The 21670-nt window shown below is 35.8% G+C and overlaps 1 protein-coding gene across 3 annotated transcripts; it reads right to left on the bottom strand.

Moving 5' to 3' along the window:
- Window positions 1–1556: 1556 nt before the first annotated feature.
- LOC128245645 (interferon-induced very large GTPase 1-like) lies at window positions 1557–20073 on the bottom strand. 3 transcript variants are annotated; one of them, XM_052963872.1, is made up of 4 exons: window positions 20000–20073; window positions 15405–15596; window positions 14697–14802; window positions 1557–8409 (listed from the first exon to the last, which is right to left on the bottom strand). In XM_052963872.1, exon 4 carries the CDS (start codon window positions 8240–8242, stop codon window positions 3557–3559), a length of 4686 nt encoding a protein of 1561 aa, XP_052819832.1. In that variant the 5' UTR covers window positions 8243–8409; window positions 14697–14802; window positions 15405–15596; window positions 20000–20073; the 3' UTR covers window positions 1557–3556. The 3 variants fall into 3 exon arrangements, with proteins under 3 accessions (XP_052819832.1, XP_052819825.1, XP_052819820.1); XM_052963865.1 differs by having other exon boundaries at window positions 19900–20007; XM_052963860.1 differs by lacking the exons at window positions 14697–14802; window positions 15405–15596; window positions 20000–20073 and adding an exon at window positions 12806–12872 and having other exon boundaries at window positions 1557–8426.
- Window positions 20074–21670: the final 1597 nt, after the last annotated feature.

The raw sequence follows: 21670 nt of genomic DNA, 5'->3' as shown, positions 1-21670 counted from the left end.
TTTAACAGACGAGATGAAATCATTGTATTATAATGCATATATCATGTCAAACATGGAGTACTGTTGTAGTGTCTGGGGACTTACACATTCCTCAGATACCACAAAAATCACTAATATTCAGAAAAGAGCGATTAAGCTAATAATGAAGTCGGGAACTAGCCACTGTGGAAACATGTTCAAACAGTCTGGGTTGCTATCTTTTGAAGACAGGTGCTATTATCATCCTTCATTACTTGTTTTCAAAAGCATGAAATGTTTGACTCCTTCGTACTTCACAGAATTGTTAACATTTGCCAAAAATGAGCACTATAACTTGCGTTCTTCAGAAAACAAGGATCTTTTTGTTGTAAAACCAAGAACAAACTATATCAAAAATACATTTGCCTATAAAGCAATGCAAATTTGGAATAATCTTCTTACATACATTAAATGTCAAGATAAGCTACCAGCCTTTAAACATGCATTAAAAGGCTACTTATTGGCAAAATAATTTTATCACATGAACAAAAAATCTTGACACTTTATTTAATTCACATTATAATAAATAGTTCATTGTTTACATGAATTGTGTTAATGGACGGCTGAAACTGGGGTTGAAACTGTGGAACTTTGATATTTTTGGATTTATTCTTTCAACTGGCGTGAATAAAGAACACCTTAAGCGTTTTGTTTATATGTTTATATGCGTATAAATATTCATGCACACATAACAATTCATCTAGCTCTATGATCGTATAGTGGTAATTTAAATTAATGTTCTTATAGCATTTAAAACAAAATAAATCTGTTAAGTAACTCATTCAATAAAATGAAAGAACTTTAGTCTTTGAAATCCAACAACATTACTCCGAACAGAATTGCCTCAAATCCATGGTGAAATTGGAGTTTGATTAATAGGAGCGCGCCCGGGTCCAAAGTTAGCGCTTCTTAAATAGTCCCGGTGTTTTGGGTGTGGAGAGAGGTCGTCCGAGGGCTAGACAGTCTATCCCAGCCCATTAAATTCGCTTTTCGGTCAAATGATTATGCAAATAGATTTCTACTTTTCTAGGGTAAATAGTTCTGCTTGGTCAACACTTTGGTCTCGTTTTGAAAGATGCTGACCGAAACAGTATTATATTTAATTTAGAGAAATCAGCAGTGACTTTATAGTGTCACAAAACGAAGCTTCATTGTCGCAGACACTTGCGCTTATCAGTAAATAATGAAATGTACGAATATCAATGACAATGCAGTTTGTGGCGAAACGGTTAATAGGCTTGGTAACCTCTGATGTTATTACAATTGAAACTAATTTGAGTCGCCAATTTTAATTACTTGTGCACTCAAGTCAAGTAATACAAAGTGTCCTCGATAATGTTTTACTTTTCTTTCATAGGTATTAGTCGCATACACCGTCTAAATACAACAAGTGCATAAAGTATATGCATTAAGACGTCTTCTAAATAACTATTTGAGGTTAACACTTTGAAACGGTCGGTAAAACAGTAAGGCCGCTGGGGGATTACCTAATTTAGTTGGGAAATAATTTCATCGTGGGCTCAGACGAAAGAAATCCACACGTGATTACATTTATTTTACAACACGGTTACATAATATCATATACAATACTGATTAGATTTTATAAATACAAAATTAAACCAAAAACCAAAAAAGGTTTCAAATTTAAATAAAAATCAAATCTGAAGAAAAAAACAAAACTATTGGATCAAACAAAATATTATAACACATCAAGTAAATCAACAGTATATTTTAACAAATGAATACCGTTGAATTAATTCAACATTCATTTTCTAGGATATATATCGAGTGATTTAATCAAAACAAATTAATGACAGTTTATCAACAATCTACCGATTGTTCAGAACTTTGTTAACAACCTGATTAACAACATCGTTGTTATATTTTAAGCGTGTACTTTCTGATGATGTGCTCATATATTTAAATAAAACAATTACAGCTGAAACAGTTGTCTATAATCTTGTTAGAAATACTGCAGATCACAAATGTATCAATGAACCTCCCAGAGCAGTAAACATTTCCAAGTTAACAACGGTAACGTTAACAACATTGTAATCTTTAACAAAGATCTGAAAAATCGGTTATTTTTTATTCATGCTTTTTGAGAAATTTTGTGTCAGATATGTTTCCGTTATGTTGCCGTATTTGTTAATTTGAATCTTACATAGTTTTCTATTACATTTCAAGTTGTAAAGCATGCTAATATACAAGCGGGACACTGTAGGTATGCTGGACAGTTTTGCTCCTTTGTATCGTTTCTGTTCACAGTAGAATGCACAGTTTTTTCGTCCCTCTATTTTAAGTACAGTTCTTAGAAAACGATATAGCTGTTACAGTTCAGAGAAAATAATTAGCTCGGTTCTGATAAAGGACTAGTTTCATGGCACAGAAAGGTCTACTCGTAGTTAGTTTGCATATTAAGATTTTATACTTTGTACTTGTGTTGTTTTTATATGTAGCAAAGTGTAAATATAAAATGAAATCTATCTAACATAACAACGATACTCACAAATGCTGTCGCAATGCTATGGATGCTATAAATGTCACAATTATATCATACTTAAAACATACATTGTACACACCATATTCATCAAAATGCATAACATGTCAAGTATACCACTGATTATATACTACAAATGTAGAAATAAAATACAATACAAGAACATCAGCACATGTAAATATAAAATGGAATCTGCCTAATGAATGTTGTTGCAATGCTATAAATGTCACAATTATATCATACTTAAAAACATATATTGTATACATAACATATTCATCAAACAGCATAACATGTCATGAAGTATACCACTGATTAAAAACTAAAACTGTAGAAATAAAAAATACATGAACATCAACACATGTTTGAAATATTATCTAAAAATTATACAATCTTAAAAACATGTCAACTTGACTTATAAAGAAAACTAAGTTCAATATCACTGTGATTTCAAGGCTGCAATAGTCAACTCTGTGTTAATCAATAATCAGATAAGTCTATATCAACATTTTTCAGATATTCAATTTTAAAATATGTAAACATCACGAAACCGTAATTTGCATAAAGCCGACTCTGTATCTAAAGTTAACCAACACTAGATATACAACGCACACTGTGTTTAATAAATACAAACTTATTTAAATATCCGAGGAAAGAAAAACAAGTTATTTCTATTCAAAAATGGTAAACATTCCATAAAAAACAACAGCAAGATGTACTGCCACTCAAAGTATGAGTTACAGGAGACCTTTCGTGATAAAAAAAACCGGAAATACTATTACAACAAATATATATACAACATGAATTAATGTACGTATATACATGCATATAGTAAGGCACTATAGAAACGAACGGTAGTGTTCGTATAAAAAGAGACTATGATAACGAAACTACTGATGGTGGCATATGGCTGCCGTAAGATAACCTGTTAACGTTCGAAAATTGTTTTGTGTTATCAACTTAATTTTCGCGATAATTATCTAGTTAATACTCGCGAAACGTTTTCGGTATGATAAATATTAAAAACTGGCTTGAAAGTGCTCAGAACTGCCACCTATTATAACAAGAAAACAGGCTTTGTATTGCGTCTTGCTTTGAAATATTTGACCAGTCATTTTGAATGATGCTTGGAGTGCAACCATAATAATCATAAAGTTCTTCTCTAAACTTATACATGAACCATTTCCAATAGGTTGAACTTCCACGCATATCAGACGATGGTTTGATATCCCAATCAGGAAAAAATGACTTATAATCTTGAAAGTAGTGGAATGTTGATTTTTTACCATGGCCTTTGTGTTTTGTACATTTATTGTTTACTACCTGACAGTCAAACCATTCCCGAGGCATCATAATGAGCGAATCACAAGAGTCCCGTAATAGTGTTTGTTGTTCATTTTTCACCCCTATACAGCCAAGAAACCGATGCTGTTTACATCGATGTTTAGCAGCTTCAACAGAATGGTACTTAAACGCACAAGGCTCCTTGCAAAATGGGCATTTTTCAAAACATCCCCATAGATGTTTAAAAAGTGCATCATATTGCGGGTTTATAAACGTTTCTATGGTGTGGACAGTTGCTGAACAAAACTTGCTTTTTAAGTTACCTTTCTCTAAACTAAGAACAGAATCCATAAATTTTGCCAAGTCGGTGACATTCACACGCTCATCCATTTCCGAACGGCACACCCTTTCTATTTCCGTTCCGTCAATGTCAAGCATGTCAAATCTATTTGAGAAAAAAGTTACGGCTTCATGAAGTCTTATACTCGCCTCGGAATTATCCCTCAAATCGTGAACTGATGTTTGAACATATCCAAATACGTCATCAATCGTACGTTTGCATATTTCTTTAAACGACTGAATGTTATTGACTTCACCAAACAGCATTTGTTCGCATCTCATTATGAACCACTTTTTGCCAAAGCGATCTGGTGTCCTTAGATATGATATAAAATCTTCAAAAGCATTTATTTCATACGCCTGATTTGCTAAAGATATGCATATTTCACGTAATAGCTCTGGTTTAGAGTAATGAAACTCTCTCTCTAACACGTTTACAACTTTCTTTTCAATGATGCATTTGATAGCGTTATTCAGACAGAATAAAAAGGTAGAACAAAGCGATTTAAATATTTGTTGTGTTTCATTTTGTTTACATGCAATGGAAACCTTAAAAGATATGAACATTCTTTTTCTATACTGGCTTATATAAGAATCGATTCCATAGTTTTTGTGGAACTGTTCATTGTGGTCGCTAAAATGGAACAGTGCAAATTGACAACTTTTAAGAACAAAATTCATTGAAAGCGCCTTTGTCCACGTTTTGTCTGTTGCCTCAAAAAGCTCAGATTTAGTTTTAACATTTCGAATGAAATCTTCGACCATTATTTCTGAAACTTCAGTTTTTTTATCGAATGATTTTACTAATGAATCTACGTACTCTACCAGTGGTTGTGTATCCGTTTTCGCCTCTGATTTAAGAAAATTAGGAATGCGTATTCTACGAATCGAAAACATCCTTCCTTTTGGAACAACATCAGTTTTGTCTAATAAATCAGGTTGTAAGTATTCCAAAGGTGTAAAGTCTCTTAAGTGTATTTCGATATGGATTTTGTCTTCGGAGCACATTTGGTTTAATTTTGTAACAAACGTGGCAGCAAGGTTCGGATTTTCCATTAAGGTCAACTTTTGACGGATGTCCGCTTCAAATTTTTCCCAAATCGTATTAAATGAATTTTCAATGTCTTTTTCACTGCATTCTAAGCTTAACTTCTCGACCGTCTCTCGAGATTTAATTTCAAGCTCATTTTTTCGTTGTTCTGTTATCTTGGATGTTTCAATGAAAATAATTTGAATTGTGTAGTATGAGTTTAACTGATTTTTTGCTGCGTGCCTAATGTCTTCAAATTTTAGTTTTACTAGACGCAATTCAGCTGATTTCCATTGTACTGCAGTTTTCCTATCTTCACACTTATCAAAAAAGTCTTCTATGCTCTGTTGAACTGCTATGGTTCTTGACTCATATTTTTCCATTGCCTTTTCCTGAATGCGTTTATGCATAAAAGACAACTCGTCCGTTGTCACACAGTCTCGGTATTGGCGTCGAAACCCGGGTAAAATTTGAAGGTTCCAATCCTTTTCGAATTTCCAAAGTATATCATTTATTGCATTGTTAACATTCTGGTAAATTTCTACGCCGTTGCGGAAAGAGAATACAAAATTTTCAGAGAGAATTCCATCCCATAAATTTTCAGTTCGAATCCCGATATCTGTCACATCAAGACCTGTACCTTGTTTGACAAGTAACTGAATGATGTGTGTCCGAATGGTTGATATCATTTTACAGTACGCAGGGTTGACACGTTTCACGTGTTCTTTGCCTTGCCATAATTCTGGCGTATAAAAAACCTGTGATATCGCGTCAAATTTAATCACATCATTAAAGTTCCTGTGTTCTTTGTGTTCTGATTTAGCTGCTTCTTTAGTTACTTGATCTAAGACTTTTATTAGAGCGTCAGTACCATCCAGATTGTTTTGATGTGCAGTTTCGTCAGCTACACAGTGATGAACAAACATACATGATTGTCCTTCGGGTAATGCGTTCTCAGCATGTTTCAAACGAATCAAGGCATAAACAACTACGCCTAAAACGCTATGTAGTTCCACTGGATTTTCTCCATATATATTCATTAAACTTACATCGCCTATTCCAGTAGCGAAAGTTGCCAGTTCATTGTCAAAGTTATTTTGTTCTGTAATAGATCTTTCAGGAGCTCGTAGTCCTTCTAAATCGATAACGAAAACATGTCCATGTCCATAAGTAGATATTTTTGTCTCAAGAAGTCTTCCATTGATGCCGCGTGTGCATCGACCCGTACCTGTTTCAAAGTTTAAACCAAACATGCAATTTAACATCGTTGATTTTCCAGAGCTCTGTAAGCCTAGTATACTGACACACATACATTTTCCGACTCTAGTATATTTTTCAATATATTCAAAAACAGCCAGGTTCCAGAAGGATGCCATGTACGAGTTATCACCATCGATAAGTTCAAAGGTTTCACCTCTTGATATAAGTTTTGCATATACTTTCATTACATCGTTTATTGGCACACCTGCAATACATTGATCTAGACCAAGTTCTATGATGGAGTTGCAAATGTGGCTTATTTCCCTGAAGAAATGTTGAACAGTAAACCGTGTCGTTTCTATTTTTTCATTGAGAACATGTAGCTCGTGTTCATATTCACCAAGTGTTTGTTTACTTGGTGTTGTTTTTTTCGCTTCTTTCAACCCATATCTTGTCTTCTTCTTTTTCGATTTAAATTCGTTTAGAACTAGTCTGGTTTCTTTCTCTAAACATAATTTGAACCAAAAAAGAAAGTATTCAAGATGAAAATGCGATTCTTTAGATTTTTGAAGAGCTCGTAAAAACGTCTTTAGGCTTTCCGAAATATTTCTGGTTTGCTCTTGTTTACATTTTTGAATGTCCGCTTGGTGTTTATCTATTTCGTCAAAATGTGTGGAGTTTTCATCCCGTCTTAACACCTTTATCATTCTTAAACTTGAAGATATTTGTTTTGTTTGAACAAAAGACGCGGGAGTACAAACCAATCTACAGTGTTGAAATAAATGTTTTTTATCATGGTTATTTTTCTCTGCCCAGTGTTCAAGTTCCAGTCTCATTGCTTCTATAACACTAGCGGCCAGTTTATTTCCGCCAACACAATCGTCTTTACATTCATCAGTTGTAATTCTGCCTTTGATAGGATTTAAGATACTGCTGAATAATCTTTCATGCAGCGATTTCAGGTCATTTTCTTTTAAAACTGATGATAGGCTTTCAGACAATTGCGTTGTATTTTCAAACACACCTACATTAATATTGTCTGATTCAAAAAATAAAATTGTATTTCCAATACTATCGAATTTCTTGTCTATCCTTTCTAACAAACGTTCAGTAGTAACATCATTAGAAGTGTCTTCAGAAAAAAGAAGGATGACTGAAGAAAACTTTGAAATCACATTTATGTAATCATCATAATTACGTTCTAGTTGTTGAATGTCTATGACAATAACTACACAGTCTGATATCGCATTAACAAACGAGTATACTTCCGAACAGAAATCAGAAATAAGGTCTCCCCGAAGATTAAGAAAATGAGTTGGGTCTTTGAATAAATCACCGCCTGATTCACATGCAGGGGAGGAAAACATTTCACAAAAACCACTGATATTTCGTTTACTACGTCCACCATTACAAGTACCATTGTAAAACGTGTTTTCGGAAGATATGAGGCTGTTTAAAACAGTAGACTTTGATAAATTAGGTCTTCCGAGACGGGCAAAACTGATAACATGTGTTTTAACATCAATCATATTACAACTAGTATAACACCCTTCTGTGATTTGTACGGCGAAAAGAGATCTTAAAGGCCAAAGTGCCACAGTATAATTCATAGAAAATAAATCTTTGTAAAAAAATGGAACAGCACACTTGCATAAAAATAACTTTTCAAAAAGAATACTTTGTAGCATTGGATCGCAGCAATAGAACGTTGCCATGAATAGATCGCTCGGACTTGATACTTCTACTCTTTTCCTTGTACGGACTCTGTTGGTGCGTTGGCCATGTTGGACCTGAGGCTGAGAATCTTGCAGAGGAAATGTGTAAGCATCCCTTGTCTCATAATTCATGGAAAGTAAGCCCCTTAAAAGCATCATTGGTGCTTCTGTGGGTTGTATTCCTGATGAAGAATTATCTTCGACGAGTATACGCGCCTCGCTCACAGATATTTGTTTATTAACACGACCGGTAAGACCAAAAAAGTGGAAGATTGGTTTAAAGATTGATTGCAAGTGGAGCTCGCCGTAGGAGTCAGAACTGTTTTCTGAAAATGGAAGCATACTGAAAATAATGTAGTTTTTTCCCGCCCATTTGTCAGTCCGTTCATCCACATGTTCTTGTCCGTTCTGTATAACTATGGTAAACCACTTTTGTTGTAATCGGACATAAATTTTAAACGCATGCAAGATGTCCCGTGCTGATAGCCTCCAATCAAATTTGAACTAAGTCAAAGGTGTTTATTACTTGAAAGGATAAACTATGTTCGTTTAACAAACTCATGTTCAACAGAAGTACCTAATATGCCAAGTATAATTTCCACTTCTTAACCATGTGAATGTGTACGGTTAAGATCGCACCTTAGGAAAAGTGTATATTTCACAAAAAGAAATTGTTTACGGAACGCCGCTTGTATTTCCATCGAACGTCATTATTGATAAATGCAAAAATTGTCGTCTGCTAGACCATAAAATCGATCAAATGTTTGATATATTAAAAGATGTTATCATATTTATTACATATTGTATTCTTGTTATCGATAGGGCATTTTGTCACAATTGTGTTCGTTGTTTCGGTTTATAAGCTCATTCTAACAAAGTTAATTAAGCCTTTTTTGATCGACTTTTTGATCAACACCATCATCATCATCATCATCATCATCATTATCATCATTAAGCCCCCCCCCACATGCTGATGGAGCCGGTCGTTTTTTTTAACTTCTCTGGTAGGTTAAAAAGTACCACGGTCATCATTGATTTTAAAATTTGTCTCAACCATAGCCTGAAACCCTTATTGATATTATTTGGACAGTAAATTATCTTAATTTTGTATCTTTTTAAAAATAAATAAATGGCAATTAGCCTCCTGTGGTTCTATGAAAGCAAGAAATTAATAAATATACCAGTTTGTCAAAGTCAGGTGATTGGGAGTATAACCAATAAACAGGCATATACACAAAATACGTAGCGGACCCCCCATCCCCCAGATGATAAACATACGAACCGTGGTCAATAACGGACAAAATATTTCACTATCACATTAACTTTTAAATGTATGAAGTGCAGAAGACACACAGGACGATTTTGTTTGTGAAAGATGTGCTTTGGAATGCGATCTCCCTGCTTCAACGTTCACATTTGTCGAAAATCGATTTGTAAAAATCGTGATCATATCACATATTTTGCATTTCTTTAAACATATGATTCGTGAATTTCGTGGTCCAACAGCCGTCATTTCCTATAATGCATCGGAACTGACGTATTGCGTTAGTTTTTAGCTCAAGGTGAGCTATTGTGATCGGTCTAAGTCCGGCGTCTGTCGTCCATCGTTCGGCGTCAACAATTAGTTTTAATCATCTTCTTCTCCTAAAGCGCTTGGACAATTTTAATGAAACTTCTTAGGAATGATTCTCGGTTGGTGCTTTTTCAAAACTGTACAAAAAATGAATAACATGCAGAACTCTGGTTGACATGGCAACCTAAATGAAAATGTTAACAGTTGGTTATAATCATCTTCTCCTAAACCGCTTGGACAATTTTGATAAAACTTCATAAGAATGATCCTTGATTGGTACTTTTTTGGCACTTTTTGCAAATTTGTTCAAAGAAATGAATTCCATGCAGAACTCTGGTTGCCATGGCAACCTAAAGGAAAATGTCAACAATTAGTTATAATCATCTTCTTCTCCTAAAACGCTTGGACAATTTTAACGAAACTTCATAGGAGTGATTCTTGGTTGGTGGTTTTTTTTTCAAGTTTGTTCAAAGAAATGAATTCCATGCAGAACTCTGGTTGCCATGGCAACCTAAAGGAAAATGTCAACGATTGGTTATAATCATCTTCTTCTTCTAAACCGCTTGGACAATTGTTATGAAACTTCATAAGAATGATCCTTGATTGGTGTTTGTTTTTTTTAAATTTGTTCAAAGAAATGAATTCAATGCAGAACTCTGGTTTTCATGGCAACCTTAAGGAAAAATCAACAATTGGTTATAATCATTATCTTCTCCTAAATCCCTTGAACAATTTTAATGAAACTTCATAGGAATGATCCTTGGTTGGTGCTTTTTCAAAATTTTGATCCTTGGTTGGTGCTTTTTCAAAATTTTGTTCAAAGATGTGAATTCCATGCAGAACTCTGGTTGCCATTACAACCTTATAAAGGAAAAATTACAAAACTTTTTTGGCAAATACTATGAAGTCTAGTGCTTAATTAGTTGGTGTATAACATTGTCGATAGGTTATCTACCATGTTTATTCAAATTATGCCACTGGAGAAAAAATGGCCTCACCCCGGTGGGTTACAAGTTCATAATTACATTTTGTTAAAATCTGGTAACGTTTACTCTTGAAGCAAGGGCAGCAATTCTTGCTATATGGTCTCCCTTTTTATTGGAGATTCCACTACTTCTATTTTTGATAAGGCCAAAAAAAAATTGTTTGTTTAGGGTAACTTTTCCAAAATTTCAAGGTGGGGTAGGTAGGGATTTTTTTTCATAAGTTCAGAGTGTTTTCTTGCACATGACAGTCTTTCCTACATTACTGTCATTGCCTGACTTTGTTTTATCATATAAACAATAATTATGATTAAAATCTGCATTTATCCGCCCTTCGTTACTCTCTATTCGCTATTTTTTTGTGCTCAGAAACGGAAAAAAAATAGTTAGGGTCGGCGCATTTTTATAGGTAGGGTCGGGTTACCCGAAACGGACATGTTTTTTTTAGGCCTAACAAGATTTCAAATTTTATTGAGTCTTCAACACAGTCACTTCTGAGGTAATTATTGTTGTTTTCTAGGGTTCATAGATCAAATAATTATTATACATTTTATTCTTTAGATGAAATTTTATTTTTCTTAATAATAAATTTAATAATCATACTTTTTCATTGTACTTCATGTAGATTATTGTTCATGCAGATAGTACAATCTTATTTTCTGTGTGGACAGTGTTATTCACTGATAATGTGGTATATAAAGTGTGTTTTTTTATTAACATTAGAAGAAATGTGATGTTGTCCTAAATGGGCAAGTATGATAAAATTAATTGAAGGTGTTCAATGTGATCTGACGTTGATTTTAGAGTTTATTGATTTTATTGGATGGTGCACTGTTTGTTGTTTGTGTATCTATACTAAAAGTTCTTTCAGTGTGCAAGCAATTTAACATAGTTTTGTCAGTGTGCAGGCAATTGAACAAAGTCCTGTCACTGTGCAGGCAATTGAAAAAGTGTTGTCAGTGTGCAGTCAATTATCAAGTCCTGTCAGTGTGGTGCGCAGGCATCTGAACAAAGTCCTCTCAGTGTGCAGGAATCAAATTCTGTCAGTGTGCAGTCAATCATCAAGTCCTGTCAGTGTGAAGGAAACTGAACAAAATCCTGTCAGTGTGCAGTCAATCACCAAGTCCTGTCAGTGATTATCCAGGCAACATGTTTGACCAGTATGTTTTTGTGCACCTGAAGGTGGGCATATTAAAATCACATTGTCCGTCCGTACGTCTGTCAGTTCGTCCGTCCTTCCGTCCGTCCCTCCGTGTGTCTGACTCAATAACTCGTGTCCATGCTGTTACTTTCTTTCGACGTGTCGTGTGCAAGACCCGTGTCCTTACCTCTAAGGTCAAGGTCACACTTAGTGTTTATTCACAATGAAATGCTGCATAAAAGTACATGAAGTATAGGTTGTCGTGTCCGGGCGGTAACTTTCTCTTGTATGGACAGATTTTAAAATGACTTGCCACACGTGTTTAACATACCAAGATGACAGGTCACGTGCAAGACCCATGTCCCTACCTCTAAAGTGGAAGATACCCTTAGTGTTTATTCACAATGGAATGCTAAATATGAGGACATAAGAGTGTAGGCTGACAAGTATGGGTGTTCAGGGTCAATTTATAATAACTTGCCATATGTATTTGACACGTAAAGGCAAGATCAACTTTTCATGTACTTGTTCATATGTCAATGTCACATTCGGGGGCATTCGTCACATACTGTGACAGCTCAATATTCTTTGAGAAACAAGCTATACTGATAACAACAAGGGTTAAACTTTTTTACTCAGGTGAGCGATTTAGGGCCATCAAGACCCTCTTGTTTTGTTATCCAATACACATTTTGTTCACGCGCATTCAATAACAAGAATAGGTATAGATACTACATTCGAAATAGTGCAGTATGTAGTGAAGCCCCCCCCCCCATTGTTTTAAATATTAAATAAAATAAATAAATACAAATAAAATAAATATATGAAATAAATGAATAAAAACGTTCAATGAAAATATTGATTAAAGCGATATTCGAACTAGCATGAAATAATAATGCGGACTTTCAGCGTCATGAAAAGCCAATTTCGGAAAACAATGGTGCGAACCTATACCGCCACTGTCCTGGATAAAATATCTTCAATCGGATCCTATTTATAAATCAATTCAGAAAACAACATCCTACCTACATTTGGTCGAAGAGGAGGCATGGAAATACGCGACTAAGAAGAAACAGAACGTATTTGACAAGGTTCTAAGGAGGTACAACCCTTCTGAGATTACCGGTCCGCTGGCACAGCGGGGAGGAGGAAGAGGGGAAGTTACTCGGAACAACCCGGTCTACCCGGTGCCTAGGGGTCGAGAAAAGGGTAGCAAACGAACTGGAGAAAATAAGAAATGCGCCAAAAATAAGCATTGTTGGGCGTCGTTAATCAAACAGAGGACAATAGTGTTTATAAGCAAGTGCTTCCCTTTTAAGCGAAATGTAGATATAAGAGAACATTTGTACATATTTTGGGAATAATAAACATAAAATTGAACGTTAATACTTTATTATCTTTCCAATTGTCCCATCATTAATGCACCAGTCACCACGCCCCCACCCCCCAGGTCCGAGGAATAGCGGGGACTTTGACTTTCGGTCCAGCCAACCCCGGGTAAAATCACCGCTCTGCGGGGACGAACTGAAGGTAAAATCCCCGCCAAATGCACCCGCACCCCATGGAGCCTAGGTAAGGCCCATTTCCCGCTATATTTTGCGCGAAGACAAAACCACCGCATTCACCCAGCACTGCGGGGCCACCATAAAGGTAAAAAACGGCCCGGCTATCCCCGGTATACCCCCCCCGGACCTGGTTACAATTGAATGTTGCATTATATGATATATTTTGATTACGCAAATACCGTTAACGGTTATACATTACAAATGTTATTTCAACATTTATTATACTTCAGATACCATATGCGTGTTTAGAGAATAAAGATAAACGACTCTTGCGAGCGTTGAACAAAATCAGATTATGGATTTATTCCCATTAGTCGTCAAAATCAGATAAACATTTATTTGTTAAGTAACGCCAACTTCAACTTGTAATTATGCACCAGCCAATTTTAGCCACGGCCCCAGGTCCGGGGGCTATACCAGGTATGCCGGGGGAATAAATGGGACGTATTTTTACCTTTCATGTGGCCCCGCAGTACCGGGTGAATGCGGTGGTTTTGTCTTCGCGCAAAATAAAATCGTACAAAGAATATTGAACATACATTTTGTGGAGTGGATTATTCAGAGATAGAAAGTACTCTCTTAATATGTGTCAGGCAATCAGAAAACAGGATTTGTACAAGGTATTAAAACATGAATTCGTATTGATATCGCTTGAATCAATATTCTTATTGTACGTTAAAATGGGGAGGCTTTGCTTAAGCCCGCTTTTTCAGGGGACGTGTGTGTGTGGGGGGGGGGGGGGGCATTCAATTTATGGAAATATCTGCTCTCGGTCTGCTGTTCAATAACTTGTCCAAACATGTTCGTATAAATTCAACAACCTACACATAGTTGACGTTTTAAACAGTGATCGTTTCAATTCAAAAGTTTGCCATTTTTCTCGCGTCTTTATAATCAAATGTCACTGACTAAGTCAGCGCGTATAGTGTTGAAACACAATTCCATTATTGTCGTTACGACGAAATGATGTTACGTTTGCATATATGTTGGCGATCTTTTCTAATGAATGACAATAAAATGTCGTTTTGAATTATTTCAATGCAAATTATAAACAGAAAAAAATCAGATCGTATTTTATTTCACGAATGTCATAGAAGAACATATTTTCACGAGTGGCGAAGCCATTTCGCCATCTGTGTTCTGTGTCATTTTTTGCTAAAACAGATTCACTGGTCGTGATGAAAGTCTTTAAATTGTGCTGATATTTACAATTCAAATGTTCATCTCGATAACTCGATTTCACGAACTTGAATGCATGGCCTATCACCATTCGAAAATAATCTACATTTACTAGGGGTTTTTTTGCATATTAAGTACATTTTCTTTTCTTTACCAACAATATTATAATTACCGATATCGTTTACATCCCTTCGTTCGTAAATTGTGACGGCTTCCGATGATAATGGATCCGATTCTGTCTTCGCCAGCTGTGTTCTGTTTTTTTTCCGTGCTTGGTTCTGTTTTCACAAAAAAGGAAAGAAAAAACATAACGCAAACCAGGTGTTGATGTAATGAAAATTTCTGTTAAACACATTAAAATTTACTTTGTCGAAATCATCTACTCAGCAATATATTAAATTATACTGCGCACATATATAATGTTCGAATAGCCCAGCGGGAAGCCATGGTTATGACCTGATGCTATATTAAATAAGTATCAAATCATATTTCTTCAAACATGACCAGAATAAAACCTATACGATTCGGTTGATCAAACTAGAGCATATGAAGAAAGAAGAGTTTGCATTTACGGCGTTTTAACATTGTTACTTTGGTTTCCAACAAAAAAACTAAAACAGAACCAAAATGTACAAATCATATAATTATAACAAAATATCACCACAAGGAGCAAGGTACTGTTTCCCGACAAATATATAGGAAAAATGATCAAAATTTCAAAGCGAACTTTCCTGATATCTTATTTCCGTTTAGTGAATTATGAATATTCTGAGCAGCAATTCTGTCAAAGATTAGATCTGCTGAAGGGAAACTTACATAGCGTTGATAAATATATTTGTTTTATGTTATTGTCGATATCGAAGGTACACAAACTAACAACCTTTCTTTGGAGGTCCTGGGTTCTGTTCTACACCTCCCATTATCAGCAGCATGCCGATAAACATAACAGCTCCCACTGTTTTCAATCCAAATGTGAAGTTCACCAGACATTCTTCATGTGTGACTCCAACTCCAGTAGAGCCAGAGAACGTGCCTATTCGGGCACGGTATGTGCTTATGTCAACGCCCATTTCTGAAGAATATTGAGATATCATTTTATTTATATATATATATTATATTTTAAATACATGCATGTAAATTATATATTAAACATTGAGCCTATTCTCTTCAAAGGCCCCCTTAAGCCTTTCTAAGTGCCCCGCAACACACAAACTCAATCCATGTTTACACCACAATGTTTGACATTCTGACACTCCTACAAGCCAACAGATTCAAACTCGAACTGGCGACCAGCACACTCCTGTTCCAATAACTCACCCTCTTCAATTCCCTCTTTTACAGCCCTACCCCGCCGTTGCGCTTCTCCTCAATGATCACTCTCTTCGTCTTCAATGAAATAAATCAAGTTGTTGCATACTCTCCATATCACATGCCATCGAGTCGACCTCTACCGCATTATTTGCAGATCGAAAATCTGAGGAATTTAACGGTTCCGACACAAATAATTTTCAACAGGCGATTCCCAATCATACGGCAAATATGACAGGTAATGGCGTTCAGTACACTGAGCCAATTACTACTCCAATCATCAAACAAATAAAGAGGTCAATATTTAAAGATATTTGGAGAAACACAATGTTTTGACGCAGATAGCCTCCTTCGTTTTTCGCACTCTCCAGTCTATCTGCATCAAAACTGAGGGGGCAGTTATGAACCGGGACGAGGGGGCCTTCCTTTCTGGGATTTACAACCCACTTTTCGCCGGATTACGGAAATTCGGCGGGAAGTCCCGAGTGTCAGAGCTGCGAGTGAGCGATAGTCAGGCCAGTTGCTCTGATGATGTCCACAGTGTTGGACGAAAATTTCAGCTTTAAAAAGTAAGTGTAGTGTTTGAAGAATATGTTATCAATCTATTGGATTTACCTACACAATGAACTCATTCAAGAAAAGGAAATGCTATATGTGGTTTCTGCAAGGGGTCACATGCAGCCTAAAAATGCAAATTTTCAAGCAAACAAGACACTGTCGAAGTACCATGATACACTATAAACTTTTCAATCGGTCAAACACATGTTGTCCCATCTACACCACAGGCAAACACTTCACTATGCCCAGTTCAGGCTTGTTGTGCTATTTATACAAGCGTCACTTTTCAACGGCCACATTTGATGCATTGTTTCGGCCTACCGGTCACCACCATTATAAATCATTCATTTCTTTGTATTTATTCAATATTTTCTTAGTCTCGTTTTGCCTTTCTTTCCGCATTGGCGAAGCTACGCTTACAATCGGCAACAACATCTCCATTCCTAATATCCAATAACTTCGCCATCTGCAATCATCAGCTTACAAAAATACTTTCATACGTCCGCTCTACCAATGACCTCTAAAGTTAAAAAAAATATTCTACTGCACCATTCTTTCTAACTTGTACGGTTCGTCCAACTATTTCATATTCGCCTTGAGCTTGATCTGACGGTTCTTTGTAGCAGATCTACCCATAACATCGTCAAGCACATTGAATGCCATTACCAACTGCTACACCACTACACTTCTATTCATAAAAAATACGACACCGACGGTTTAAAGCCGCAGTGGTACTTCCATCCATGTTTTACTGCTGGTATTCAAAAGTAGCATTGCAACCATTTTGCCGACGGTTTAAGACAGCGGTCTTTTTCATTCATGTTCATTGATGCAGTTCTTAGCATTAAACTAGTTTAATGACCTTCAACAGTGCAAAAGTCATTTGACGGACAAAAACATAAAAAAAACATTTTTTATTCGGCATTCCCTCGGGTCGGATTTTTATATCCGTACCGGAAACACATATTATATTATAAGGCTTTATAGTGATTGCAGCAATTTTAAGAAAGATATTTGCAATTTTTAACCAGAAAATGAATTATATCCCCTATTTTCCATTATGTTATTGAATATCTTTCTTATTTGTGAATATCTTTCTTTTCTTATTTAAGAATATATAACCAAGAACAAAGATATTGTTAATTATGTAGTTTTGGTATTTTAACACAAAAAAATAGTTATATTATTGTGGTTTTTAACCATGTCAGTAGCTTCCTCATAAAGTATTGCCTCATCCAATCACTTTTTAGCTTGTTCTCAAGTGACACTGAACAGCCAATCGTTGTTTTTGTTATCCATGAATGATGGAAATTTAGCGTAAGGCGAAAGCCTAAGTTTTTGCAAAACCACTGCCACCATTTCCATAACCGTACGATTTATTATCTGCCAGTTTACAACGTCAAGGAATAAACCGATATTACTGTTTTCGTTTAAAAGTGCTTTATTTTGATGGTAAAACACTGTGTTTTCTACCATGTTCTTTCTTCATATTTTCTCACCGTATGCATCTTGTTTCTTTTCTTGTCACAAATTTTGTCAGGCCTTATTTTCCACAATATAACATATTTCTAGACGGGCGGATTGGTTCATCAAAATATGTATTTCGTGAATGTTATTATGCACTTGATTTTGATTCTTGTTTCATTTAACGATATTTCGTAAAATCATTTTCATGGCATTAATAATGCAATATTTCCTTTCAAGCTTATGTTACGTTTTCCCTTTATCCGTACTAGTTCAACTGGCCTGTGACTTATTACCTTGACCGCGGACAATACATAAATAACAAGAGATGTTTGTCAAACATTATGCCCCCCCCCCCCCCCCCTGAGCGCCATGTTGTCAGGATTATATGGACAATTGAATGAAATATGCATGGACCGAAAGGACTGCTGATTTGATGCCGTTAAGGCAGTTTTAAGATTATGACCGTTAAAGTGTGGGGATAGAGTGTGTTATGACCATGACCTTTGACTCTATGAACTCAAAATCCAGAGTCATCAGCTGGTCACCAGCAACCTAAATGTCAAGTTCGAGGGCCATGGGTGCAGGCATTGTCAAGTTATCACACAGACAAGTTTTTTCAAGGTCACTGTGACCTTGACCTTTGACCCAATGACCCCTTAAATCATAAGGGGTCATCTACAAGCCAGATGCAACTCCAAGTCAAGTTTGAAGGCCATGGGTTCAGGCATTGTTGAGTTATCACTCGGACAACCTTTTACCATTCAAGGTGACTGTGACCTTGACCTTTGGCCAGATGACCCCCAAAAACAAAAGGGGTCATGTACTGGTCAGGTCCAATTCCAAGTCAAGTTTGAGGGCCATGGGTGCAGGCATTGTCAAGTTATCACACGGAAAACCATTAACCATTCAAGGTGACTGTGACCTTGACCTTTGGCCCGATGACCCCCAAAAACAATAGGGGTCTTCTACTGGTCAGGCCCAACCTCCAATTCAATTATGAGGGCCATGGGTGCAGGCATTGTCGAATTATCACTCGGACGACCTTTTACCATTCAAGGTCACTGTGACCTTGACCTTTGGCCCGATGACCCCCCAAAACAATAGGGGTCATCTACTGGTCAGGCCCAACCTCCAATTCAATTATGAGGGCCATGGGTGCCGTCATTGTTGAATTATCACTCGGACAACCTTTTACCATTCAAGGTCACTGTGAACTTGACCTTTGACCCGATGAGCCCCAAAAACAATAGGGGTCAGCTACTGGTCAGGCCCAACCTCAAAGTCAAGTTTGAGGGCCATGGGTGCAGGCATTGTCAAGTTATCACTCGGACGACCTTTTACCATTCAAGGTCACTGTGACCTTGACCTTTGGCCTGATGACCCCCCAAAACAATAGGGGTCATCAACTGGTCAGGCCCAACCTCCATGTCAAGTTTGAGGGTCATGGGTGCAGGCATTGTTGAGTTATCACTCGGACAAGCTTTAAAATTATTTTACCATTAAATTAGGTCACTGTGACCTTGACCTTTGACCCGGTGACCCCCAAAATCAATAGGGGTCATCTACTGGTCAGGCCCAACCATCATGAGAAGTTTGATGACCATACGTCCAGGAATTGTTGAGTTATCACTCAGACAAGCTTTGGTCTACCGACGGACCGACCGACCGACCGACCGACATACCGACATGCCTGTGCAAAGTAATATACCCCTCTTCTTCGAAGGGGGGCATAATTAAATATAACGTTGTACAGAAAAAGAATGCCTAATTCAGGATGTGCCCGGACTAAGGTCTCTTCTTTTTCTGTATAACGTTAAAAATATACATTAATTATTAGCGAAAATGTTAATAAAATGGAAACAAAAATGGAAAATAGAATTAATAAATCGCAGCATTGAAAGCCTTTTCCAGTCTGCAAAAGACATGTTGCTGCCTGTTTGTATACGTCAAGTTTGCGTTGATTACCATTTCGAAATACAACTTTGTATGACATCATAGTATTGCCTTGCACGAAACGTTTTACAGAATACAAAGTTACTGACCTTCAATTGATCTCTCTCATATGTTTGATAAAATAAATTTAATACATTTCTAAATAAAAGTTAATAATATATTCAATATTCCAAACTTAAAACAAATCACCTTGTTATTTACATGCTCTTTTCTCAAATGATTACCTAAACCGATTTATACGAGTAGGTCTAGGTACGACGTTCTATGGGTCTCTATATCTCATTCCTTCTGATAATGCATTATGTACAATGTAATTATTGATCGTGTCTATTGTTGTGATATCAAAGGCAATAATGCAAAATATAAAGACAAAGCAATCAACTAAGTGCCTAGGTGGACGAGGTTAATACATGAATTCAAAGATAAAACCCTGATTAGGTTACAAAGCATTTCAATGTGATAGTGTCAGCGTAGTTTTATGTACGCACTATATAAAGTCAGATTCTGCATCTGATTTTAAAAGGCATTTTTGAAGGTAATATTTTTAAAACTTGAGAATTAGAGGTTATATGCACAGGTAAAACTATTAACCAGTCTTATAAAAGCAGAATAAATTAGAGCATGTCGACGAAATTGTATTGAAGGCTCTACTTTCTGGAATGTATTAGTTAGCCGTTTAATGCCTCATTTCCGCCCACTCAAGTAACTCGTATCTCGACTTTCATACAAGTACAAAACAATGGACGATAAGTTAGTTCCTTATTCCTCATTCCTTTCTCGAATAAAGAATAGGGAACTAGTTCCTTATTCCTTATTCAAAATAAATAATTGTAGATATGCATACAATCTCTTCTTTGCTATGTGTTCGTATTTTCATAACAATTAAACAACTGTGTGAATAAAGTAATGCACGAAAAAAATCGAATAAGGAACTAGTTTCTTCATTATTGAACATGAAATTATACCCTCATATGTCTTTTTGTACCGTTATATTGGAATAATATACATGTATGTAACAACATCTCATGCATGTTTTTTTATACATAACATCCCTTTGTTAAGTTATGTTCACCACTTTTCATATATGATTTTTCACTGCTATAAACTTTGTAAATTTAAAGCCGAAACGTACTGTATTGTATTGAATAGAATGTTGACTGCTATAAACTTAAAGTGACACTCAAAATCAACCTTTAACAACTTTCTCAATAATGCATTTATTGAAAATATAAATTACTGATAAGGTGATTTATTTTGATAGTTTATTAACGTCTCATCAATACAACATATATACATCACATAATAAATACACCTTAAAACATGTATTGCCACTCAGTGCATGAGTTATAAGAGACTAAAACACACACAAAAATCTAAATAGATCTAAAATCGATGCATATACACAACACATAGTATTGCACACATATCGGATACCATATATCTATTTACAAGTAAGAAACAAGAAACCAATGCTAATCTTGTTTTAAAACTAAGTTAAATCAAACAAAATAAAATACTGAAAAACATTAAAGCGCATAATCGTGCAAACTTAAGAAATGGGTGTAAAAATCGATTATCACCCCGGGAAGACCGTAGATGAACTGATAAGCATTTATTTCTAGCTATATATACATAAAATACCACAATAATTTATGTTTAAAAAAACCAACAGCATTACTTACACAAATAAAACATCCTATAATTAAGAATATCGTTGCAGGTTTTGGCACTAAGTCTTGACAACATGTTATTTGCTAAAATATAAGACAACTTATCTATATCGGACATACTTTGAAATACTGGATTAATTGTGTTCGCCTTTTTTCTAATAATGGCATTCGTATATTATTATGCATCCTA

The sequence above is a fragment of the Mya arenaria genome, chromosome 2 (genome assembly GCF_026914265.1).
Source record: "Mya arenaria isolate MELC-2E11 chromosome 2, ASM2691426v1".
In the NCBI taxonomy this organism is placed as follows: domain Eukaryota; kingdom Metazoa; phylum Mollusca; class Bivalvia; order Myida; family Myidae; genus Mya; species Mya arenaria.
Note: the sequence above shows the minus strand (reverse complement) of the source record. Positions and strands in the feature narration are given on the sequence as shown.